Source organism: Chrysemys picta, chromosome 16, assembly GCF_011386835.1.
Source record: "Chrysemys picta bellii isolate R12L10 chromosome 16, ASM1138683v2, whole genome shotgun sequence".
NCBI lineage: Eukaryota > Metazoa > Chordata > Testudines > Emydidae > Chrysemys > Chrysemys picta.
This window is the reverse complement of record NC_088806.1, coordinates 11,835,223-11,861,329: the sequence shown is the minus strand read 5'-3', so window position 1 is coordinate 11,861,329 and position 26,107 is coordinate 11,835,223. Positions and strand designations below refer to the sequence as shown.

The window sequence follows — 26,107 nt, the reverse complement described above, 5'->3', positions numbered from 1 at the left end:
GACAGCCTTTTGCTTGGGCTGTCCACTGGGGTGGAATGGGAGGGTGCACGGAGCCTCCCCCCCCCGCGTTCTTACACATCTGGGTGAGGAGGCTATTGAACATGGTGATGGGGGAGGGTGGTTATACTGGGGCTACAGCGGCAGTCTGTGATCCTGCTGCCGTTCCTGAAGCTCCACCAGACACCGGAGAATGTCTGTTTGCTCACGCAGCAGCCCCAGCATTGCATCCTGCCTCCTCTGATCTTCCTGCTGCCACCTCTCATCTCGAACGTCCCTTCTGTCCTCATGTTGGTCCCTCATGTCCTCACGTTCACTGGCATCTTTCCTATACTTTGAAACCGTGTCCTTCCACTCATTCAGATTAACTCTTTCATTGCGGGTGGATTCCATGATTTCCGCGAACATTTCGTCTCGCATCCTCTTTTTCTTACATCTTATCTGAGATAGCCTTCGGGACGGAGGAGGGAAGCTTGAAAAATTTGCAGCTGCTGGAGGGAGGGGAAAAAAGGAGAGAATTTTTTAAAAAGATACATTTTGCAGAACAATGCTTATACTCTTTCACGGTGAACAACACTATTCCCATTAGATAGCACATGTGATTTCTCTGCAAGGTCACATTTTGCCTCTTAATATTGAGTGCCTGTGGCTTTGCTGCTGGAGATCACAGACGCAGGTCCAGGCAAGAGAATTCGGCTTGCATACGGCCATGGTAAGCCATTGTCTTTCGGCTTCTGTGCCCTCCTTTCCCACATGCAAAGCTCGTTGAGTGCTGCGGTTTTCCTGTTAACCTTCAGCAGCAGAAAACAAACTAACCCCCCCCCCCCCATCCAGTTCTCTGGGATGATCGCTTTATCCCTCCCCCCACCACATGGCTGGTATCAGGGAAGATCCCTGCTAGCCAGACGTGAAAAGCTCAGCGCCAATCCCCTCCCCCCCCGCGCTTGGCTTACTACAGGGAAGGATTCCTTTTCAGCCACAGGCAAACAGCCCAATAGGAAGGGCTACCTCTGTCCCCTTCATTAAATTCCCGTATTTCAACCAGGGCGTTCCTGAAGCTCCACCAGACACAATATCACTCTCCTGAGGATTACACAGCGAGATAAGGAATGGATGTTGCTTGAATGCCAGCAAACACCGGGACCATACACTGCCAGGCTTTGTCATGCAATGATACCAGATTACTTGTTACTAGCATGGCGTGGTCAAGTGTCATTCCATGGAGGACAGAATAAGGCTGCACTGCCCAGAAACCTTTTTCAAAGGCTTTTGGAGTACCTCCAGGAGAGCTTCATGGAGATGTCCTTGAAGGATTTCTGCTCATCCCCAGACATGTTAACAGACTTTTCCAGGAGCTGTACTGGCCGCGAATGCATCCCAAGTCCTCAGGGCAAATGAATCCTTAAACGCTTGCTTTTAAACCATGTTTTATATTTTAAAAGGTAAACTCACCTGAGGTCCCTTCCATGGGGTCATGGTCTTGGGTACTGGCTTAGGAGGGTACTTCAGTCAGGCTGAGAAAAAGATCCTAGCTGTTGGGGAGAACAGAGTGCTGTATGCTCTCCGCAAGCTCGTTGTCCTCCTCTTTCTCCTCCTCCTCTTCCCCGTCCGCAGAATCCTCAGGTGTGGCTGATGAGAATCCACGGTCAGAGGTGGGGTAGTGGTGGCAGCCCCCCCTAGAATTTCATGGAGCTCAGCGTAGAAGCGGCATGTCTGCGGCTCTGACCCGGAGCGACTGTTTGCCTCCTTTGTTTTCTGATAGGTTTGTCTGAGCTCCTTGACTTTCACGCGGCACTACTCTGAGTCCCTATTGTGGCCTCTCTCCATCATGCCCTTGGAGATTTTTTCAAAAGTTTTGGCATTTCGTCTTTTCGAACAAAGTTCTGCTAGCACTGAATCCTCTCCCCATATAGCGATCAGATCCAGTACCTCCCCTACGGTCCATGCTGGTGCTCTTTTTCGATTATCGGCCTGCATGGTTACCTATGCTGATGAGCTCTCTGTGGTCACCTGTGCTTTCCTGTGCTGGGCAAACAGGAAATGAAATTCAAATGTTCGCGGGGCTTTTCCTGTCTACCTGGCCAGTGCATCCGAGTTCAGATTGCTGTCCAGAGCGGTCACAATGGTGCACTGTGGGATAGCTCCCGGAGGCCAATACCATCGAATTGCGGCCACACTAACCCTAATTCGAAATGACAATATCGAATTTGGCGCTACTCCGCTAGTCGCGGAGGAGTACAGAAATAGATTTTAAGAGCCCTTTATTTAGAAAGACATGGCTTCGTTGTGTGGACGGGTGCAGGGTTAATTTGATTTAACGCTGCTAAATTCGAATTACTCATAGTGTAGACCAGGCCAAAGATTAAAAAAACAAAAATCATATATGCTAATTCCCACATAGTGCAAAAATCACTATCTTCACCGTGGTCTCTCAGCTCCACCAGATGAGTTGCCTGCTTCTGCCTTTTGCTGCTCACCTTCTTTGGGGTCAGTCCTGTGATCTTTTCTATCAACTCCTTTCCTTTTGAGTCATAGGAGTGTGTGTCCCTGCAGCCAGGAATGTTCATCAGCTCCAGATGCGGGAGAGAGGTTTGATCCGAACAAGCTACACTGAGGCAAAAACTACTTGTGCCTGACATCCACTAGGACTGTACATGGCGTTGGCTGCTCAAGTTAGTGATCTTGGTGTAAAAAGACAATTCTAGTTGTAGAGCAGATGCAGCCCAGGTGCAGTGGTTGGCATTAGGTTCCCCCTTGACCTGACCTAAACAAATCCTGAGCATCACGGTTATACTGTTCCCCCAGTTCAAAGCAATTGTTAATCATCAAGTTCCCCCTTTGGGAACAGATTGTTTCATTCCCAGTTGCTCTGATGTTGCTTCAGGTTGTGCTGGAGAGCAGATATTTTTACTACCATTTTCCTCACTTAAAATATATTGAACTATAACGAAGAGGTTCTGCAGGAGGTCGCTCCTGAAGATATCTCCTTCCTAATCAGCTGCAAGTTGCCTATTACACTGCTCTACAGCCAAAATGCTTCTGAAATAAATGTAGTCAAACTTTACTAATTCTGGGTCACTGAGAACAAAAATGATGCTTAAAATTGTTGATTGGCTCTAGTTTTCAAGATATGCTATTGGGTCAGTATATACGACCCTTGACTTGGGAATGGCGGAGGATACGTGAGTTATAAAGGGAAGGGATCTCAATTTAAACCAGAAATGACTAAAATACATCTTTGACTGGATCTATGAATAAATCTATGATTGGGTTTGGACAGTACTTGCTTTTTAGGCAAAACAATGAATGAAGCAATCTGAAGCTGGTCTTGCGTCATACATGATATGAATTGCATCATGTTATTCCTAGAGGACATGGATGATGCAATCATAACAAAGGTTACATCACTCAGCTGAACAAATTGCCGTATATCAGCTCTAGAAATCATACAGTGTCGTGCTCTCTTATTTGTCAGTGTTTGATTTTGCAAAGGGACACATTTCTGTTTAGCCAAAGTGAGCAGAGATGCCTCGTACTTGTGTGAACAGTGCAGATAACTTCTGCTATGTTTGTGGTGAAGTTACTTTTGCATCACAAAAGCGCAGTATAACCACTATGGTTAAGAAAGCCTATCACCTTTATTTTGGCTGCAAAATTGGAGATCAGGACAAGAGGTGGGCCCCACACATACGCTGCAACACTTGTGCAACAAATCTTCGCCAGTGGTTGAACAGGAAAAGGAAATCTATGCCTTTTGCAGTGCCAATGATTTGGAGAGAGCCAACAGATCATACCAGCAATTGTTACTTCTGCATGGTGCCTCCAGTTGGGAGAGGTGTGTTAAGAAAAAGTGGACTGTGCATTATCCAAACATTCCATCAGCTATATGCCCAGTACCCCAGGGAGAAGGACTGCCGGTTCCTGATGCACCAGAATCATTCTCACTTGAGTCAAACAAGGAAGAGGATGAAACTTCTGGTCTTGAACCATCAATGTCACAGGACCCACATTTTCTCCCATCCTCCTCCTCTGAGACACACCTCATAACACAAGGTGAACTGAATGACCTTGTCAGGGATTTGGAACTACCCAAGAGTAAGGCAGAGCTGTTGAGCTCCTGATTACAGCAGTGGAATCTCCTGGCTGGTGATGTTAGGGTTTCCATGTTCCATGACCGTCAAAAGGATCTTGTCCTATTCTTCTTCATGGAAGGTGATCTTGTAGCCTGCAACAACATCGATGGTGTGATGGCAGCCCTCAACATCGTTCATGATCCAGATGAATGGAGACTTCATTGAAGACGAGTCTTAAAGCTGTTTTACTGCATAATGGCAATGTTTTGCCATCAATTCCAGTTGGTCATGCAGTCCATATGAAGGAAACCTATGACAACATGAAACAACTTTTGAGGTGCATAAACTATGACCAACATCAGTGGCAATTTGAAGGTTGTTGCTCTCTTGCTTGGTCTGCAGACTGGATACACAAAGTACTGCTGTTTTCTCTGTGAATAGGATAGTCGTGCAAGAGATTCCCACTACATCAAGAAAGATTGGCCACTCCGACAGTCATTGGAGCCTGGGTGGAAAAGTGTTCAGTATCCACCACTTGTTGAATCAAGGAAGATTTTGTTACCACCCTTCCACATCAAGCTGGGTCTGATGAAGAACTTTGTCAAGGCCATTGACAAAACACAAGCAGCTTTCAAGTACCTCCGTGGAAAATTTCCAAGCTTAAGTGAAGCTAAGATAAAGGAAGGTGTCTTTGTTGGTCCTTAGATTCGTGAACTTCTTCGAGATGATGCATTTGACCATGCACTGCGTGGCAAGGAAAAGACGTCATGGAAAGCCTTCCAGTTAGTGGCAATAACTTTTCTCGGAAACAACAAGGCAGACAACTACAGGTTGTTGGTGGAAAACCTCCTCGAGGCATACAAAAGCTTTGGTTGCAACATGTCACTAAAGATAAATTTTTTGCACTCTCATCTAGATTTTTTTCCACCGAACTGCGGAGCAGTGAGCGACGAGCACGGCGAGCGATTTCACCAGGACATTGCAACAATGGAGGAACGCTATCAGGGCAAACGGAGCCCATCAATGCTTGCCGACTATTGCTGGACAGTGACAAGAGATGCTCCATTTAATGAATACAAGAGACAAGCCAAAAAGCGCCGAGTAGACACTGAATAGGACTAAACTATTCACATAATAGTTTTTTGCCTTTTGTTTCATAATAAATTTTATTTATGTAACACTTTTTTGCTGATTTTTAAAGTGTTACATAAACAGGACAGGTGAAATATTATCATGTAAAGCAACCCTAAACACATGAAAAGACCTAGGTTTACAATTAATGATTAAAACTCTATTTACACTCTATACATAGACATAAAATGTAAACAGTTAAATATCTTAGAAACACTAGCCAATCAGTTGTTTTAATTTTCATATTTGAATTCAGCACATCAAAATACATAATAAATAGCACATTTTATCTCTGAAGCAGACAACTTCTCAAAAATTGTAGACCAGTGTTATTTGGGAAATGCAATCCCTATCTAGGTAGAGATGGGGAAAATGCAAGTGACATTTCTCTTCCGCTCACCCCTGGGAGATGCTGCAAATGTGTAGAAAATGAAATCCATGTTCAATGTGATATAGCTGCAGAAAGATACCTATTTTTAATAGATACCTAACATTTGGGGTCTTACAGGGATTCTAAGCCACACCTGAATTTAGTCCCTAATTTGAATCTGCCATCGGATTAAAGAAATAAAAGGGCAAAATTAGGGGAGTTATACCTCTCTATCGCTACTGATACTTTCTGTGGTAGGTGAAGAATTCTATGCCAGAGAAATGTAAAATTACTCCAAGTAAGGTCAAAGATTTGACAAGAACTCAGGAAGAAATTGTAGGTACTGGTGGTTGATTTTCACCCCAGAGATGGAAGCTATGGTGACCTGTGGCCCAGGTAAACTATTTTTAGAACCCTGCTCCCTTGTTCAGTGGCATTGGTCACACTCCTACAGGATGCCATGATTAAATTGGGCACAACTGTCTTTTACCATTTGGATCCAAAGTTTCATGAAGCACAGAGAGAAACGGCTGATTCCTTTAGAGCCATTCTATGCCTATGGGTCTGAATCTGGCTGCTTTGTTGGACAAGAAGCACTTCCATGCTGGGCAAATGATGGTAGCCAATGAGGGAATGTATCAGATTCCAAGTTCAGACTGCAGGATACATGAATGCTGAGTGCAGAGTCTGTGGTTTGGTCTCTTGGATTTGCTATTAACTCTAGTGCATTTGTATCGCTTTTGCTGCTGCTACTTTGAAGGATTAGAAAGTGTGAAAATAGAGCACAGGTGGTTTTTCTCATGATGCAGCCTTCCCACGTAGTGGGAGACCCCTTCCACCCACACTTCTGGGAGAAGACCCAGGGAGAAATGAATTCACAGAAATGGAAAGATCCTAGGTTATTGTAGAATGTGATTTCACACAAAGCTCATTGGGTGGAAATGGGAATTAAGAGAAAACTGCCCTATGGGTTTATATTTTGTAATTGTTGGATAAGTTGGTACCAGCAACAATGAAATTAAACATGAAGTTAGTTAGTATCACGGAAGAGGCTGATCATGTGATAACTTTCAGTGTTACCATATAATTCAGGTTTTCTTCTAATTCTCTCCCTGCCCCCTCCTACTACATAGGAAATGGTGGCTAATCCTGAAATTAAAACCTCACTCCAAAGAAGTTAGTGGGGGGATATGTGAGAGAAATAGCATGAACAAGAATAGAGACCTAGTATAGACTGTAATTATTTCTATTTCAAATGGAATTTATTATGATAAATTTTAAAATCTTCCCTTAAGAGGAAAATTACTTGAGACAAGATGTGGAACCTTTTACCTAGTTAGAGGGTCTCTTGTTTGCAAAGCAAAGATGTCACATCAGGCAGGAGATGTCAAAATCTAAAATGGTGATGGATGTGTGATTTTTGGTTTGGTTTCTTAATTTAATTTAAATTTTGTAACCAGTTATTTTTATAGGTGCTGAGGCCCCTTTTCCTTAGGCCTGGCTCTGGAAACCTCCCCAAAACTGGCCTTGTGTTTCTTTCATGTTTGATATCTTTGGGGTTCACGCATCCACACTACATGCAGTTCACAGCAACAGATACTTTGAGAAACCTGCTGGGTTAAGCGGGCCTTTTCCAAACTGACATTGGCCCAAAGTCTGCCTCAATACAGCTGGATTGGAACACGTCTGTATCAAAGGAGTGGTTCACACCTGATTTGCCCAGAGACCTCGGGGGAGGTGTGGTAAGATAGGGTAAGCTGGAATCCACAACAATAAAGTTAAAGGTAAGGCTGACAGACCTTCACCTTGGAGGTCAACAAGCCTGGTTCTGTTCATTCCCTCTGATGCATCTGGCACTGGTCACTCTCAGGCAGCATGCTGGGCTAGATGGACCATTGGTCTGACCCAGTATGACCAGTCTTGCGTTCTTCTGTAAGCCATCTAGGGTCTTGTCTACACTGGCAAGTTTCTGCCCAGTAAAGCAGCTTTCTGCAGTGTAACTCCTGAGGGGTACACACTGCCAAGCCACTTACTGCGCAGAAACTGAGAAGTTGCAGCACTGTAAAAAAAAAAAAAAAAAAAAAAAAAAAAAAAAAAACCACGTTGACGAGAGGTGTACACCTTCCTGCACCGGGGCTACAGCACCACGGTGCCAGTTTAGACACCCTCGTCAATTACAGCGCTGTGATTAGCCTCCGGGAGCTTTCCCACAATCCTTGTTCTCGCCTCTCTGGTCATCGATTTGAATTCTACTGCATTTCTTTCCAGTGACCAACCTTGAACCCTGCCCCTTAAATTCCGTGGGAATTTTGAAAGTCCCCTTCCTGTTTGCTCAGTGACGCATGCAGTGATCTCAGCGCATCTTTCCAGGTGACCATGCCTGCTCCACGCACCAGGCGATCCCCTGCTTGAAGCAATGTTGAGCTGCTGGACCTCATCAGCATTTGGGGAGAGGAGGCTGTTGCAATTCTAAGGATTAATATGCTTCTTTGCATAGATATATGCAAGTTAGAAAGTAAACAGCTTTACCAGCTTTCGCATTAGCTTCCTCTGCCAGAGGCACCACCAAAGGTGTGATCCTATATCTTTCAACACCAGGTCATCAAAACAGGGTGTGAGTATTAACCAAAGCTTTGCAGCACATAATCGTGTATTACCATATATATCTATATCTATATATCTTGAATAACTGTGATACAATTATAATCTTGTAATTCTAACTGTTTTACCATTTATTTACTATGTCATTGATTTTAATAAGTCTTTATAACTATACTTGTCTCAGTGTAAGCTTCCTGTCATACCCCCAGAGGTCCTTTTATAAACTCTATAAAGCCTAATTCAAAACAAACTTTATCTTCTAATCAAACAAATTGGCAAGCCTAAACCCATACTAATTAACATCCATAATTATTATCAATTAAAAATTAAGAAAATTAAGTTAATACATTAAATCAACACTCTTAACATACCCCAAATCAGGCTACACTGTCCAGTCTCAGCTGTGCTCCAGCCACAGAAATTATGATACTTAGGGACAGATTTCACGATGCATGAGAGAAAGGGGCCATGACCGGGATACACTGCAATGCAGGGTCAAAGTGAAGGAGCTGTGGAATGCCTATCCCATGGCACGGGAGGCAAACCACCTCTCCGATGCTGCACTCACCAGCTCCCAGTTCTACAAAGAGCTGGATGCGATACTCAGTGGTGACCCCACCTCCACTGCGAAGGCCACTGTGGATACTTCTGTGGCTCATGTGCCAGTTGACAGTGTACCAAGAAAGGAGGAGGAAATCTTGGATGAGGATGTGGAGGCGGAGGGAGACCCAGAGGCAGAGGTGCATTGGTGGTATAGTGGTGAGCATAGCTGCCTTCCAAGCAGTTGACCCGGGTTCGATTCCCAGCCAATGCAAGGATGTGTCTTTAGAGGGATAGCGCAGTGATTTGAGCATTGACCTGCTAAACCCAGGGTTGTGAGTTCAATCCTTGAGGGGGCCACTTAGGGATCTGGGGCAAAATCAGTACTTGGTCCTACTAGTGAAGGCAGGGGACTGGACTTGATGACCTTTCAAGGTCCCTTCTCGTTCTAGGAGATAGGATATCTCCATTATTATTGAGCGGCGAACAGCAGAGGCTAACAGTGGGAGTTTGCCTGGGAGCTGTCCGAGAGGAGGTACGCTAAGTGCTGCATTAGGGGGGCTGTGTTGGTGAGTATCTGAGTGTCTGCTGCTGGGACAGTTGGTCAGTTTGACTGTGTGCTTGATTGCTTGCTTGTTTGTTTGAAAAGTGTGAATTGGGAGTGCTTTGTTCCAGGTGGGCCTTGAGTGGGCCTGACTGGTATATAAGGGCAGTCAGCAGCAAACCAGCTGAGCGGCGAACAGCAGAGGCTAACAGCGGGAGTTCGCCTAGGGAGAGCTCACTGAGGCTTTCATCTGCAGGTTTCTCTGAGTTGTTCCTGCAACAGTTGAGGAAGCTCTTAAGAGGACGGTGATATGGAAGGTGAGCGATCAGTTGTAACCTGCACAGGTTGTGCCATGTTTGTCTTTCTTCCACAGGACAGAAGCGACTTGGTCTGTACAAAGTGCAAGCTGGTCTCCATATTGGAAGAGAAGGTTTGAGGGCTGGAGAAACGAGTATCGACTCTGCGTTGCATAAGGGAAAATGAAGATTTCCTGGACAGACGTCAGGAGATGCTTCTACGGCCACAATGTTCTGAAGATTCAGAGCAGGCGCAGCAGGGACAGAAGGATTGTGAAGAGGTTTGGCAGCATGTGACCTCCAGAAGGAGAAAGAGGAGCGTCCATGCACCAGCAATGGAGATACAGGTGAGCAATCGTTTCCATGTTCTCTCTACAGGTACTAATGCGGAGAGTGGACTAGATGACCCATCTGAGGGAAGGGAGCAGAAGGAGACTCCACCAATTGGAAGGCAAAAGATGCCCTGTCCTAAGGATGGGGGTTCCACGACCACCACTCCCAAGAGGAGGAGGAGGGTGGTGGTGGTCGGGGACTCCCTCCTCAGGGGGACTGAGTCATCTATCTGCCGCCCCGACCGGGAAAACCGAGAGGTCTGCTGCTTGCCAGGAGCTAGGATACACGATGTGACGGAGAGACTGCCGAGACTCATCAAGCCCTCGGATCGCTACCCCTTCCTGCTTCTCCATGTGGGCACCAATGATACTGCCAAGAATGACCTTGAGCGGATCACTGCAGACTACGTGGCTCTGGGAAGAAGGATAAAGGAGTTTGAGGCGCAAGTGGTGTTCTCGTCCATCCTCACTGTGCAAGGAAAAGGCCGGGGTAGAGACCGTCGAATCGTGGAAGTCAAAGAATGGCTACGCAGGTGGTGTCGAAGAGAAGGCTTTGGATTCTTTGACCATGGGATGGTGTTCCAAGAAGGAGGAGTGCTAGGCAGAGATGGGCTCCACCTAACGAAGAGAGGGAAGAGCATCTTCGCCAGCAGGCTGGCTAACCTAGTGAGGAGGGCTTTAAACTAGGTTCACCGGGGGAAGGAGACCAAAGCCCTGAGGTAAGTGGGGAAATGGGATCCTGGGAGGAAGCACAAGCAGGAGAGCGCAAGAGGGGAGGACTCCTGGCTCATGCTGAGAAAGAGGGATGATTGATGAGTTATCTTAAGTGCCTATACACAAATGCAAGAAGCCTGGGAAACAAGAAGGGAGAACTGGAAGTCCTGGCACAGTCAGGGAACTATGATGTGATTGGAATAACAGAGACTTGGTGGGATAACTCACATGACTGGAGCACTGTCATGGATGGATATAAACTGTTCAGGAAGAACAGGCAGGGCAGAAAAGGTGGGGGAGTTGTGTTGTATGTAAGAGAGGAGTATTGACTGCTCAGAGCTCCGGTATGAAACTGCAGAAAAACCTGAGAGTCTCTGGATAAAGTTTAGAAGTGTGAGCAACAAGGGTGATGTCGTGGTTGGAGTCTGCTATAGACCACCAGACCAGGGGGATGAGGTGGACGAGGCTTTCTTCTGGCAACTAGCAGAAGTTGCTAGATCTCAGGCCCTGGTTCTCATGGGAGACTTTAATCACCCTGATATCTGCTGGGAGAGCAATACAGCGGTGCACAGACAATCCAGGAAGTTTTTGGAAAGTGTAGGGGACAATTTCCTGGTGCAAGTGCTGGAGGAACCAACTAGGGGCAGAGCTTTTCTTGACCTGCTGCTCACAAACAGGGAAGAATTAGTAGGGGAAGCAAAAGTGGATGGGAACCTGGGAGGCAGTGACCATGAGATGGTCGAGTTCAGGATCCTGACACAAGGAAGAAAGGAGAGCAGCAGAATACGGACCCTGGACTTCAGAAAAGCAGACTTTGACTCCCTCAGGGAACAGATGGGCAGGATCCCCTGGGAGAATAACATGAAGGGCAAAGGGGTCCAGGAGAGCTGGCTGTATTTTAAAGAATCCTTATTGCAGTTGCAGGAACAAACCATCCCGATGTGTAGAAAGAATAGTAAATATGGCAGGCGACCAGCTTGGTTAAACAGTGAAATCCTTGCTGATCTTAAACACAAAAAAGAAGCTTACAAGAAGTGGAAGATTGGACAAATGACTAGGGAGGAGTATAAAAATATTGCTCAGGCATGCAGGAGTGAAATCAGGAAGGCCAAATCACACTTGGAGTTGCAGTTAGCAAGAGATGTTAAGAGTAACAAGAAGGGTTTCTTCAGGTATGTTGGCAACAAGAAGAAAATCAAGGAAAGTGTGGGCCCCTTACTGAATGAGGGAGGCAACCTAGTGACCGAGGATGTGGAAAAAGCTAACGTACTCAATGATTTTTTTGCCTCTGTCTTCACGAACAAGGTCAGCTCCCAGATTGCTGCACTGGGCAGTACAGTATGGAGAGAAGGTGACCAGCCCTCTGTGGAGAAAGAAGTGGTTCGGGACTATTTAGAAAAACTAGACGTGCACAAGTCCATGGGGCCGGATGCACTGCATCCGAGGGTGCTAAAGGAGTTGGCGGGTGAGATTGCAGAGCCATTAGCCATTATTTTTGAAAACTCATGGCGATCGGGGGAGGTCCCAGATGACTGGAAAAAGGCTAATGTAGTGCCCATCTTTAAAAAAGGGAAGGAGGAGGATCCGGGGAACTACAGGCCAGTCAGCCTCACCTCAGTCCCTGGAAAAATCATGGAGCAGGTCCTCAAGGAATCAATTATGAAACATTTAGAGGAGAAGAAAGTGATCAGGAACAGTCAGCATGGATTCACGAAGGGGAAGTCGTGCCTGACTAACCTAATTGCCTTCTATGATGAGATAACTGGCTCTGTGGATGAGGGGAAAGCAGTGGATGTGTTATTCCTTGACTTTAGCAAAGCTTTTGATACGGTCTCCCACAGTATTCTTGCCGCCAAGTTAAAGTAGTATGGGCTGGATGAATGGACTCTAAGGTGGATAGAAAGCTGGCTAGATCGTCGGGCTCAACGGGTAGTGATCAATGGCTCCATGTCTAGTTGGCAGCCGGTTTCAAGCGGAGTGCCCCAAGGGTCGGTCCTGGGGCCGGTTTTGTTTAATATCTTTATTAATGATCTGGAGGATGGTGTGGACTGCACTCTCAGCAAGTTTGCAGATGACACTAAACTAGCAGGTGTGGTAGATACACTAGAGGGTAGGGATCGGATACAGAGGGAGCTAGACAAATTAGAGGATTGGGCCGAAAAAAACCTGATGAGGTTCAACAAAAACAAGTGCAGAGTCCTGCACTTGGGACGGAAGAATCCCATGCACTGCTACAGACTAGGGACCGAATGGCTAGGTAGCAGTTCTGCAGAAAAGGACCTAGGGGTCACAGTGGATGAGAAGCTGGATATGAGTCAACAGTGTGCTCTTGTTGCCAAGAAGGCTAACGGCATTTTGGGCTGTATAAGTAGGGGCATTGCCAGCAGATCGAGGAACGTGATCGTTCCCCTTTATTCGACATTGGTGAGGCCTCATCTGGAATACTGTGTCCAGTTTTGGGCCCCACACTACAAGAAGGATGTGGAAAAATTGGAAAGAGTCCAACGGAGGGCAACAAAAATGATTAGGGGTCTGGAGCAAATGACTTATGAGGAGAGGCTGAGGGAACTGGGATTGTTTAGTCTCCTGAAGAGAAGAATGAGGGGGGATTTGATAGCAGCCTTCAACTACCTGAAGGGGGGTTCCAAAGAGGATGGAGCTCGGCTGTTCTCAGTGGTGGCAGATGACAGAACAAGGAGCAATGGTCTCAAGTTGCAGTGGGGGAGGTCCAGGTTGGATATTAAGAAAAACTATTTCACTAGGAGGGTGGTGAAACACTGGAATTTATTACCTAGGGAGGTGGTGGAATCTCCTTCCTTGGAGGTTTTTAAGGCCCGGCTTGACAAAGCCCTGGCTGGGATGATTTAGTTGGGAATTGGTCCTGCTTTGAGCAGGGGGTTGGACTAGATGATCTCTTGAGGTCCCTTCCAACCCTGATATTCTATGATTCTATGAGTTGGAGGTCAGAGGTGCATGCAGCCAGGAGTCCTTCTCTACCCTGGAGGAGGCTTGCCAGTCACAGCTGTTGGAGTTTGGCAAAGTTCAACAGGAGAGGAGGCCCCTGGTAAGTGGCTTTGATTTGGGGAATCACTGAAGTGAGTTCTTGGGGGCAGGAGGGTTGCAGAAAGCAGGCTTGTGTCTGTATGATGTGTGTACCACCACATGCCCAGTCTGAGCGGCGGAACAGGGTGTTGATTGACTCCCTCACTTCATGGGAATCTGCACCAGAGATGTCCATGAAACTCTCATGGAGATACAGGGCAATCCACTGCTGCATGTTCTTTGGCAGAGCTGCTTTTTTTCTTGCCCCATTAAGGGTAACTTTCCTGCACTACTCTGCTATCATGGGAGGGGTGGGGGGGCATAAGGGCCAGTGTGGAAGCCACAGTCTTGGAGAAGACCCTCCCTTGATTCCCTGCTCACCCTCAGCAGTGAGATATCTTCCATAATGAACACAGCCTGTGGAAAATGTGGGCATAGGAATGATTAAAAGCCCCCACCCCTACAGTGCTGTCTCCCCCCAAGAGCCACGTGCCCAGTATACAGTACGGTCTGGGAACAGTGATTTCCCCTGCCCCTGCTGTTACCATTTTGGGGGTCTGGTGGCTTATGTGTGCTTGCCTGGGATTAGCCAGTTAGTGATAGGTATGTGAATAGTGGCTGTATTTTAAATCACTGCATCAGCGGTCTCTGTGTTGCAAACAATACTGCTTCTGTAAAATGTTGCATTTTGGCTTCACAGAGATGATCTTGGGAGCCCCGCCTTCCTCTTATCGCCGGCTGAATGGCTGCACAGAATTAGAAAGCGGCCATGAAGAATTAAAGAGAACTTTCTGCATGCGGTCATGATGCACTCCGTGGCCAAAAAGCAAGAATTGCAGGAATGGCCGGACAGTGAGAAGAGGGACCGAAAGGAGAACACAGTGTGTCAGAATGAAGCCACAGAACGGCTTTTAAATGGTATGGACTGCCAAGTGGACACACTCCAGGTGCTACTAGCACTGCAAACCGAGCAGTTCTACGACCACCCTCCCCTGCATCTGCTGTCGCAAAACTCTTTCCAATGCATCCCCCTGACACCACCAACACACTCTTATCTACTTTCTGGTTCAAGTCTGTACTCGCTGCATTCCATTCCTGCCCCATCACAATCCAGCCATGCGGACACCTAGTGCACTCAACAACCATCCCTCTGTAGTTTATTCCTCCTGAAGTACATTACCCACTGCACTGTATTCCAAAGGATAATGTTGGATATGATACCTGGACATACACAAATCTTTAACTGTCCCGGGACCCCACCTTCTCATCTGTCCCTCCCTTCCCCTATCCCCTACAGTGCTGATGTGTTGTTGTTTTTTGTCTCTCTCCTCCGGTTGTTGTTTTTTAATAAAAGAATAGTTTTGGTTTGAAAGCAATCTTTATTCCATTAAAGGAAAGCAAACAGAGCTTTGCAAAGCAACACAAAATTTTCTTAAACCTTCATAGTGCATCGTCTGCAGCAATCACAATCACCTCCTAGCATTACAAGCACTGCACTGCACTCCTGTGAATAGCAACAAATATTAGGGGCTTTTAGCTTCAAATTCCTGCCTCGAGGCATTCCTGATCCTTATGGCCCCAGGGGTCTCCCTTCCAATAGCCCTGGTCTCTGGCTGTTCAAATTCAGCCTCCGGGTGCTGAGCCTCAGCCATCCAACCCTAAATGAAGCTTTCACCCTTCCCTCCACAGATATTATGGGGCGTACAGTATGCGGCAATAAGCATAGGAATATTGTCATCGGCCAGGTCCAGCCTTCCACATAGGCAGCGCCAGGGGGCCTTTAAATGGCTAAAAGCAAACTCAACTGTCATTCTGCACTTCTTCAGCCTGTTGTTGAACAAACTCCTTGCTGCTGTCAAGCTACCCCATAAGCCACGGCATTAAGGGGTAAGTAGGGTCTCCCAGGATCACAGTGGGCATTTCGACTTCTCCTAAAGTGATCTTCTGGTCAGGGAAGAAAGTCCCTGCTTTCAGCTTCCTGAATAGGCCAGTGTTCTGAAAGATGCGTGCGGCATGCACCTTTCCGGATCAGTCTGTTTTAATGTCTGTGAAATGCCCATGGTCATCCACAAGAGCCTGTAGAACCATAGAAAAATACCCCTTGTCATTAATGTACACGGTGGCTAGGTAGTCAGGTGCCAGAATTGGAATATGCGTGCCATTTATCCCCCTCCGCAGTTAGGGAAGCCCATTTGTGCAAAGCGATCCACAATGTCACATGTTTCCCAGAGTCTCAGTCTTTCAGAGCAGGATGCAATTAATGGTCCTCTACACTTAGGAACAGGAGTCCAACGGTCGACTTTCCCACTCCGAACTGGTTAGCCACAGATTGGTAGCAGTCTGGCGTAGCCAGCTTCCATAGTGCAATTGCCACACTCTTCTCCAATGTCAGGGCAGCTCTCATTCTCGTGTCCTTGCACTGCAGGGCTGGGGCGAGCTCATCACATAGTCCCATGAATGTGGCTTTCTGCAGTCACTGCTCGTCATCCCAGACATGCATCATAATGTGATCCCACCACTCGGTGCTTGTTTCCTGAGCCCAAAAGAGACATTCCCTTGTGGTCAGCACCTCCGTGAATGCCACAAGCAATCACGTGTCCTAGCTACTGCGTGTGGCAAGATCAATATCGAACTCCTCTTGCCTTTGTAGTTTAAGGAATAACTCCACTGCCACTCGTGGCGTGTTAGTAAGTGTGGAATCCATTCCTACAGACCGAATAGGCAGAACGTGTAGTACACAAATCATTGAAAGATGGCACAAATGGGGACAGAAGCACAGGAATTGCTGAGATGAGAAGCAATGCATGACAGGGCATTCACGGCGGTGCTGACCACAGTGGAATGCCGCTTTTGGGCTCAGGAACCACCTTCCTCCCACCTTCCTACACCTTCCCACAACTCTTAGTGGCAGAAGAGAAAGAGGTGCTCAGTGCAATAGCTGCCCAGAGTGCACCGCTCCGAGTACCACTGATAGTTCATCAGGCAGCTGACAGTGTGAACACACAATAGCGGTTTCCCTTCAGCACTCTCTGAGTGGCACTGTAACTCTGCCAGAGTAGACATAGCCACAGAGAGACTGACTGCCAGGATTGATCCCCTCTGGGGAATGAAGCACAAGGTCGACAGGCTATGCAGCCTTCACTAGTCTCCCTGTACCTGCAAACCCTGCTAGCCCAAAGTGCTGGACCATCTATGCCATTACCTGGTTCCTAAACTGCAGCTACAGTTCCTACTCCAGGTGAATCCAAAGACCGAGAGGTGCAGAGATCCAACCCCTTATAATCTTAGAAATGTTTTGTTCCTTTTTCTATTTTTTGTCTGTTTCTTTTTATGAACTTTATGAACCTCCCAGCCTTTCTGTTAGATTGGGATGTAACTGTGCGGCTGAGTGGGTGTGAATGTGTGAACGCCTCTGAAATCTACAAAGGGAAGATGCTAGGAAGAATAGTTCCCCAAATCTGAATAGACTTAAAACTCTGCCCTATGAAATGACTGAATGCATGCTGCTCACCTATGAAAGCATTGCAAGGCATTGAGCTGTCAGATATGTATTGTTCAGCAAGAGCTGTTTGAACTTCTTTTACTAATGTCTCTCTAAGGTCTGTATGTGTTCTGGGGCAAGAGGGCGAGGAGAAGTATTAGCTACACAGTAGTGAAATCTAAGGAGAAAACTAATGGCTTTGAGGTTGTGGGCTAAATGTAAGCAATAATTTGGTTTCGGTATTTGGTTTCGGTATTGAAATATTTAGCTGGCTGAATCTGGGTTGCACTGCCTGGGTAAAAAATCTCTGATTGGGGTTTCGGCATCACTAAAGATGCACCTGGCTTCTTGGGTTGCTGTTTTAGGATTTATAAAGGTTGATTTTCTGCTGTATTAATCTGATGGTTTGACTAACTGATGACTTGATTCCAATGCAATATCCTTGTTAACTCATTGAGTTACAGATTTGACCTGAACTTTGTCACTGTATTGTTTAACCCTTAGCTGAGTGGTGTCTATAGTCATTTAGCCTTAGTGATGTGTGCTCTTGGATTTATTTGTTCATGTTAATAAAACATGTAACTGGGATATTGAGTCATTTCTTTCAATAAGCAACAGGGGCTGGAACATTTATTTGTAGATTTCCCTTTAATTCAATCTCCATTTTCTTCATTTCATACTCTTCTAAGTTAAGGAATGTGCTGCAGCAGAAACTGACACAAGCCTTTTGCTGCCCCATTCTGTGCCCATCCAGCAGGAGTAGAGAACAAACACCTCCTGGAGGGGGATTGTCACACTGAACTGTATATACAGACGCATGTTTCCAAGCTGTGCTGTCTGGCTCAAATCTGGCATGAGGGTGACACCTACAGCTGCTTGGAATCATACCTGGCAAGAAGGAGACCCCTATGTGCATTCCCTGTGGAGGCAGGGGGATCTGGGAGACCCTGGACTCTGGGGGATATTTACCCAGAGCTCAGGAGCAATCTACTCAGGGGTGATGCAGGAGAAAAGAGCTGGGTGCTGCTTTCCCCACATTTCTCCTTATTCCCTTTCAGTCTCTTCACTCTCCCTTTCTTCTCCCTTCCCCAACCCTCTTAGCCACTTTCCTGCTCCCAGGGCCGCTCACTCTCCCGTAGTTGGATTGGTCCCTGCGAGTGCTAATAGGAGCGAGAGCCTGGGTGTGGGTCAGTCCCTGCAGCAGCTCTGGGAAACACAGAGGCAGGAGGAGGAGCAGAGATGGGGGTGCTGTAGGAGACTTGATTCAGTGATATTGGAGTATAAGCTTTCGTGGGTGAATACCCACTTTGTGAGATGATGAAGTGGGCATTCACCCATGAAAGCTTATGCTCCAATCTGTCTGTTAGTCTATAAGGTGCCACAGGACTCTTTGTCACTTTTTACAGATCCAGACTAACACGGCTACCCCTCCAATACTTCATTCGGAATCTTTACAGAACCAAAGAATCCCTTATCAGTGTATCTGGCTGCATAAAGTCTCACAGAAGTTCACCAATTTGTCTTATCTGGTGCTGGAATTCCCTGAATTACTTTTATCACTTCATCATTTAGCTTTGTTATTGTGCAGATGCAGGTCATTGTGCTATTTAATTTATATTTTACCAACAAGTCCTCCTTGAAAATATGCAGCAGTAAGTACTTGCTAGTTTTAGCAATGACATCTGTGTTTCTGGTACTGCACTTGCTCTGTTTTTTTATTGTGATTTTTAATTTGGAATTTTTAATTCTAACTTTTTCTTCTTATTTTTAGAGAAAATGTTGATTCTGCTGGAGCAGCTGACTTCCAGCCTGACTGAATTTCTGAGCTGGTCTCAAAAAATTTTTTTTGTTCAATCCACCAATGGTGTTTGCCTTTTGCAACTGCTATTTTGCCTCTCAATCCAGCCCTTAGGTTTTTTCCGCATGCCATTGCTTGTGTGTAGAACTTGATCCCCAAATATTGCAAAGGCCGTATACTCTCTGATGTAACATCCTTTTCAAAGGCAAAAATCAATTCTAATGTTCAGCAAAAATTACAACTGCTGTAGTGGGTCAGACGACTAGTCCATCTAGTACAGGATCCTGTCTTCTGACAGCGGCCAGTGCCAGGTGCTTCTGAGGGAATGAACAAAACAGGCAATCATTGAGTGACCCATCCTGACAGTCAGAGATTTAGGGACACCCAGAGCATGGGGATGCATTCCTGGTTCTCTTGGCTAATACCTCATGCACCTAGCCTGAGGGACTGATCTAATTCTTTGTTAAACCCATTTATAGTTTTGTCCTTCAAAACATAATGAGCACACATCTACAACCCCAGGAGGGCTTGACAACCCCAAAAATTCTAAAAACATGAGTTATACACCCTGAGGTCAAGAAACTTTTATTAATACATGATATTTTGTTCTTATGTGCCTCTTTGAGCCTGAGCCTTTAGGGCTTTGAGCAGGGGGTTGGACTAGATGAGCTCCTGAGGTCCCTTCCAAGCCTGATCATCTATAATATATTCTATGGTGCCATAAGGCCACTTCCACAAAAGCTGGAGCTAAACACGTAAATGAAACTTGGTCTACCCTCATACTTCTCCTGTTCCCTCTCCCAAACCTTTCACATACCTTAGCCCATATCTACACTACAAGCCTTTGTTAACTCAAGTTATGTCAGCCTAGTCTCGCTATGGGTACTGTGTCACTTCTGTGACTGACTTGTGCTCTTGTAATAAATAAAATAGAACTGTAATGGGGATAAATTACACCAGCATAGAAGTATATTGAATGCGAACCCTACGGAAATTAAAAATTTAAATTATCCTCCACTTGTCCCACTAAAATGAATCCAACCCACAGGTCACTTGGGCAGAAGTATCAGTGTCAGGATGCTACATTTTGAACACAGTAAATGAAGCTGCAAAATAAATGTTTAAATGACCTCACTATTTTTTACATATATTAAAAGGCAATTTTTATATTTTGAAGCTGAAGACTTAGTGGTGGGGGATGGAAGCATTATCACGTTTTAGCAAATTAGGACAAGTCATCAAATAAGAAGAAGCGTAGGTATCAGTAACTGCTATTGGTATCAATTCGCTACTTCTGTACCAGAAGGTGGGAAAGGCGAGAAGTACCAAATTAGGACAAGTTAGCAAATACGAAGAACCATAGGTATCACAGTAGCTGCTACTGGTGGCAAATTACAGCAGATCACAGTTTTTTATGATCTCTTACATATGAGTAACTGCCAGCACACCTGCACAGCTCTGTTCCCAGGCTTTTCTTCAGCTCTTGCTCTCTCCTTATCTCGGCCCCACTCTGGCCCAGGTAGTTCCAGCTCACATGGAGAATGGGACCCCCTGGCCTGGTGACCCCCTGTGATGGGTTGGATCACAGAAACCCCCTTGGGAGCTGCCACCCGATGTGCAAAGACTACCCCTGCTTCTGTTTTCCCTGCCAGCTCAGGACTCCAGCACCCTGTCTTGCTGAGCCAGACACTCCCATCTGGCTCCAGACACAGACCCAGGGTCTGAATCACTTGTCCCAAAGCTGCAAGTTTACCTGAAATAAGCTCACAGAAGTGTGCTTGTCTCTAGCACTCAGATGCCCAACTCCCAATGGGGTCTAAACCTAGATAAATCAGTTTTACCCTGCATAAAGCTTATGCAGGGCAAACTCAAATTGTTCACCCTCTATAACACTGATAGAGAGATATGCACAGTTGTTTGCTCCCCCAGGTATTAATACATATTCTGAGTAAATTACTAAATAAAAAGTGATTTTATTAAATACAGACAGAAGGATTTAAGTGGTTCCAAGTAGTAACAGACAGAACAAAGTAAGTCACCAAGTAAAATAAAATAAAATAAAATGTGCAAATCTATGCCTAAATCAAACTGAATACAGATAATCTCATCCTCAGAGATGCTTCAGTAAGTTTCTCAGATTGGACACCTTCCAGGCCTGGGTACAATTCTTTCCCCTGGTACAGATCTTGTTGCAGCTCAGGTGATAGCTAGGGGATTCTTCATGATGGCTCCTCTCCCCCTTGTTCTCTTCCACCCCTTTATATATCTTTTGCATAAAGTGGGAACCCTTTGTCCCTCTGGGTTTCCACCCCCCCCCCCACTGGAAAAGCACCAGGTTAAAGATGGATGCCAGTTCATTGCCCACTTGTCAGGACACACATATACAGGAAGACTAACAGGTAAACACAGCCATCTGCAGACAATGGTCCTTGTTAATGGGAGTCATCAAGATTCTAAACCATCATTAATGGCCCACACTTTGCATAATTACAATAGGCCCTCAGAGTTATATTTCATATTTCCAGTTTTAGATACAAGAGTGGTACATTTATACAAATGGGATGATCACACTCAGTAGATTATAAGCTTTGTAATGATACCTTACAAGAGACATTTTGCATGAAGCATATTCCAGTTACATTATATTCACTTATATTTTTATAAAACCATAAAGACTGCACAACTTCACACCCCCTCATTAGACTGTCAGGGTGAGCTGGAGCTTTGGCCTCTCCCCATTGCCCCTGGGGACTGTCAGTCTCAGGGTCCTGATTTCCCATAGACCTTTCCCCTTCGTTTTGGTACTGGGAACCAGCCAACCAAAAAACCCCACTAAGTTTTAGTAAGGGGCCAACAGTTCCCTTACACAAGCCAGCCCCGTGAGGGTCTCAGATGTCCAGAGAAAACAGCACAAGATGGCTCTGTGGTGTAACAATCAGCACTCGGGACTCTGAATCCACGTCTTTGGAAAAGGCGGACACTGTTTCTCAGGTCATCTACTGAGGGTATGGAGACATTCTGGGCACAAGAAGTTGAGTCCCCAGTGAGATGTGAGTCTTAATTCTATGGAGCCAGGTGCTGGACTTTGGCAGGGAGGCTCAGGCATGGGGGATCGGGGTGCAGCGGAAGGGCCGGCTGTCTAGGTGTGGAGATTTAGTCGCACTGAGGCTCAGGAGGGAAGAGAAGGAGGAACCCTGCTGATGGGCAGTGGCTGTGGAGAAAAAGAGGAAGGGTTCCTGGGATTTTCCCCCCTCTCTTACCTGCCTGCTGTTGTGGTGGAAGGGGACAGATGCTCCCAGGAAGCCTGTTTTGTTAGTTCCCTCTGGGGCACCTGGTATTGGCCACTGTCAGAGGACAGGATACTGGGCTAGATGGACCTTTGGTCTGACCCAGTCTGGCCGTTCTTATGGGGTTTGCCAAGGTCACTTATGGATCTTCTCTTTGTGTCTCTGAATGCTCTATGGGGCTGCATAAGCTGCAACAAGTTTCTGGTCTTGGGTTTGATTTTGAGAAACAGGATTGTAGGTGAGGCAGGGATCAAAGGGTCTCACGCCTGACCGCCAGCAGACGTGCAGGTCACGGGCAACGAGCCCAGGACAACTGATAAATGTGGTGCATGAATGAGTCCAAACTAGAAGGTTTCTTGTTGGCCTCAAAGGGTAGTTGCTCAAAGGGAGCTGTTTGGTGTGATGAAAAGAGTGACCCATGTATGGGCTCAACTAGCTTGGGGAGTCTTGCACTGGGGGGGATGGGGAAGTTAATATGTGGTTGGGAGAATTCCACATCCATAAAATCTCACCCCTGGGTTTGTAATGTCAGGGTGCAGCAAACAAGTACCTCTATGTGTGAGGAGGAGGGGCTGTGATGGGGAGGGTCCATTGCAATGTCAGTTTGAGGGGAGGGGCTATGAGGGGGAGGGCTATGCAGTGTCTCTGTGAGGGGGAGGGGCTGTGAGGATAGAGTCACCTCCAGGCAGCAGGAGCCCCCTGACATGAGGTTTACTGCCCCCTCTCCCCAGGTGCTTTGGGGGGCCCTAGGGCCCAGCATGGAGCTGCTTTCCCTGCAGGGTCCCTGGGAGTCAAAGGGGTAAGGTGAAGTTACTGCCCAGTCTGTGCTGGGATGGGGGCCTGGAGCCCCGGGAACAACACAGGGGCCCCCACAAAGTTAAGTTGCTTTGAATTCAGCCCCAGCTAGTTGGGCTCAGATTTCAGCTTTCTGCCCCAAGCCCCGTGAGTCTAACGCCAGCCCTGCTTTCTGGGTTATTTTGGTGCCCCCCTCCCAAAATCTGTTCACTGTCCCCTCAACTTGGGACCCCTGGTTGAGAACCACTGCCTGGGAACTCTGTTTAGACATAAGGAGCAAAGCTGCTGCCTTTGCTGATGGCTGAACTCAGGCCCTGAGAGTGGGATATCCACGCATGGCCAGCAACACCAGGAGAGCTCCCCGAGCAGCTGCCTGGCCTCAGGGACGGTCTGAGCCTGCAGGGCCCAGGGGGCAATGAAGCAGCTGGGTCAGGCTGGGCACCTTGATTCCCAGATAACAGCCCTGGCTCCCTGCTCGGCACCAAAGAATAATTTCTCCCCCGTTCCCCAATAAATCAGCCTGAGCTAAGTGCACAGCTGGGGGTTTCTCCTTTCACTCCTGCTAGGGAATGTAGGGGTCCTGAGGGCATTTCTAGGAGAGCATTTGGGACTCAACTGGGGGAACCAGCCTTTCATTGCAGAACGCTCAAGTTCTGACGACATCTTTATTTACAATTTTTTATAATGTGATATAATCCTTCAATCCTAGTGTCACCATAGATAACATGGCTTGGTCAGCCTGGTGGGATATCATGGGTAAAACTAACCAGCTCTTCAAATCCAAGAGAGTGGCGATAAATCACCTCTCAGAGTCAATGTGGGGTCATCAATAGGCAGACGGCGGGCCAAATAGCTTTTTAATGGACCCCCAACATCTATTTATTTCCTTATTAGCATTATTGTTATTTTTTTGTTTATTTTCTTCTCTGGAGTCTGGACTTCAACTAGACCTTGACCAACAATTTTGGATCTTGACAAAAAAGAATGGCTTACCCCTAAGAATGGGGTTGTGTTACCTTCCTTATGTCCTGGCCCCATCTCGTGGCCATTTCCTTTCCCTCCTTTTGGTGAAAAGCTTTGAGCTTTTGTGGGGTCCGACAAACACCCTGAAGATGAGTCAGCATCCCTGTCAAAAAAAATAGTCTCCCATCTTCAATTGAGTGACAGCCTGAATCATTCCTTATCCGGGTAGAGCCCAAAGATTGGCATCATCAGGAGAAACAAACCGTTCTGTATGTAGCAGGAACTAACACAAAATGTGCTTTAAAAGGAGCTGCCGCCTGCCTGCTGGGGTGAAATTTGTCATTATGGTCATTGATTTTCATTTCATTTCTCGGAGGGTGGAGATGAGGTTGGTGCTACCTCAGGCTAGGACAGGAGTGGGCAAACCTTTTGGCCTGAGGGCCACATCAGGGTTGCAAAAGTGTATGGAGGGCCAGGCAAGGAAGGCTGTGCATCCCCAAACAGCCTGACCCCCACCTCCTATCCACTCCTTCCCACTTCCTGCCCCCTGACTGCCACCCTCACAACCCCCAACCCATCCAATCCCCCCTGCTCCTTGTCACTGACAGTCCCCTTCTGGGACCCCCTGCCCCTAACTGTCCCCCTGGGATCCCACCCCCTATTCAACCACCCCTGCTCCCTGTCCCCTGACTGCCCTGACCCCTATCCACACCCCCTGATAGGCCCCCCCGGGACTCCCAACCCCTGGTTCCCCATCCCCTGACCACCACCCACAGAACCTCCGCCTCATCCAACCACACCCTGTTCCCTGACTGCTCCCCAGGACCCCCCCCCCCACTCCCTGCCCCCTTACCATGTCGGAACCAGCCACGCCATCTTGCTGCCCGGCAGGAGTGGTGTGCCAGAGCGCTGGCAGTGCGGTGAGGTGAGGCTGTGGGGGGTGGAGACAGCAGGGGAGGGGCCAGGGCGAGCCTTCCTGGCCTGGAGCTCAAGGGCTGAGCAGGAAAGCCCTGCAGGCTGGACGTGGCCTGCAGGCCATAGTTTGCCCACCTCTGGGGTAGGATGTAGATCCCATGTTCCCATCTGTCTGTCATCCTGGGAACCTGTCTCTGCTCACAGGCTGCCTCCAGCCTGTCCAGCCACCTCCTGAGCTCTGTGGGGGTGAGTCATTGGGCATAAGTGGCACCTGGGAGAAGCACTCCTGCCCGATGCATTGGTGGTATAGTGGTGAGCATAATTGCCTTCCAAGCAGTTGACCTGGGTTTGATTCCCAGCCAATGCAGGGATGTGCCCTTTTCTTGGCTGGGAATTAGTTTAATTTCAGTCACATTGTATCAGTTTTTCAATGGAAGGGGAGAATTAATGTCCCAAATCCCAGCAGGTCACTCAACACCCAGTGGCGGAAGAAAGGGGTGGGACTATACAGTGAGCAATTCGAGTCATCCTGGTATTACAATGTTTGGTTTATTAATTTTAAATGTGTTCTTTACTTCCCTCTCCCTTTAAGACTCAGAGCCTTAAAGGGTAGAAGGGACCAGCGTGGTCATCTAGTTCGACCTCCTGCACCTTGCAGGCCAAAGGACCCCACCCACCCACTCCTGTAATAGACCCCCAACCTCTGCTTGAGTTACTGACATCCTGAAATCATGGATTAAAGCTGTCAAGTTACAGAGAATCCACCATTTACACTAGTTTAAACCTGCAAGTGACCCATGCCCCATGCTGCAGAGGAAGGCGAAAACCCCCAGGGTCTCTGCCAATCTACCCTTGGGGAAAACTCCTTCCCAACCCTAAATATGGCCATCAGTGAGACCCTGAGCATGCGGACAAGACGCACGGGGCAGTCACCTGGGAAAGAATTCTCTGCAGTAACTCTGAGCCCTCCCCACCTATTGTCCCATCTCCGGCTGTTGGAGATGTTTGCTGCTAGCAATCACAGATCGGCCACATGCTGTTGCAGGCAGTCCCATCACACCACCCCGTCCATAATCTTATCAAGCTCAGTCTTGAAGCCTGTTCGGTTTTTTGCCCCCACTGCTCCCCTTGGGAGGTTGTTCCAGAACTTCACTCCTCCGGTGGTTAGAAACCTTCACCTAATTTCAAGGTTAAGCTTGTTGATGGTCAGCTTATATCTATTAGTTCA

General features: G+C 47.1%; 1 protein-coding gene and 2 non-coding genes across 4 annotated transcripts in view; all 3 read left to right on the top strand.

The window, feature by feature from the left end:
• LOC135975945 (uncharacterized) overlaps positions 1–17,709 on the top strand; it is a 101,261-nt gene extending 83,552 nt beyond the window's left edge. Inside the window, exons 2-4 of one of the 2 annotated variants that reach the window (XM_065570093.1) lie at positions 8,143–9,247; positions 9,630–12,063; positions 14,341–17,709. In XM_065570093.1, coding sequence (XP_065426165.1) covers positions 11,115–12,063; positions 14,341–14,447 — 1,056 coding nt within the window. In that variant the 5' untranslated portion in view covers positions 8,143–9,247; positions 9,630–11,114 and the 3' untranslated portion in view covers positions 14,448–17,709. Of the gene's footprint in view, positions 1–127; positions 9,248–9,629; positions 12,064–14,340 lie in introns of those variants that run through there. The other variant, XM_065570092.1, reaches the window with a different exon arrangement.
• TRNAG-UCC (transfer RNA glycine (anticodon UCC)) lies at positions 8,915–8,986 on the top strand. The gene has a single exon. It is a non-coding gene; the product is annotated as a tRNA-Gly (tRNA).
• Positions 17,710–25,174: 7,465 nt separating the features above from the next.
• TRNAG-UCC (transfer RNA glycine (anticodon UCC)) lies at positions 25,175–25,246 on the top strand. Its single transcript has one exon. It is a non-coding gene; the product is annotated as a tRNA-Gly (tRNA).
• Positions 25,247–26,107: the final 861 nt, after the last annotated feature.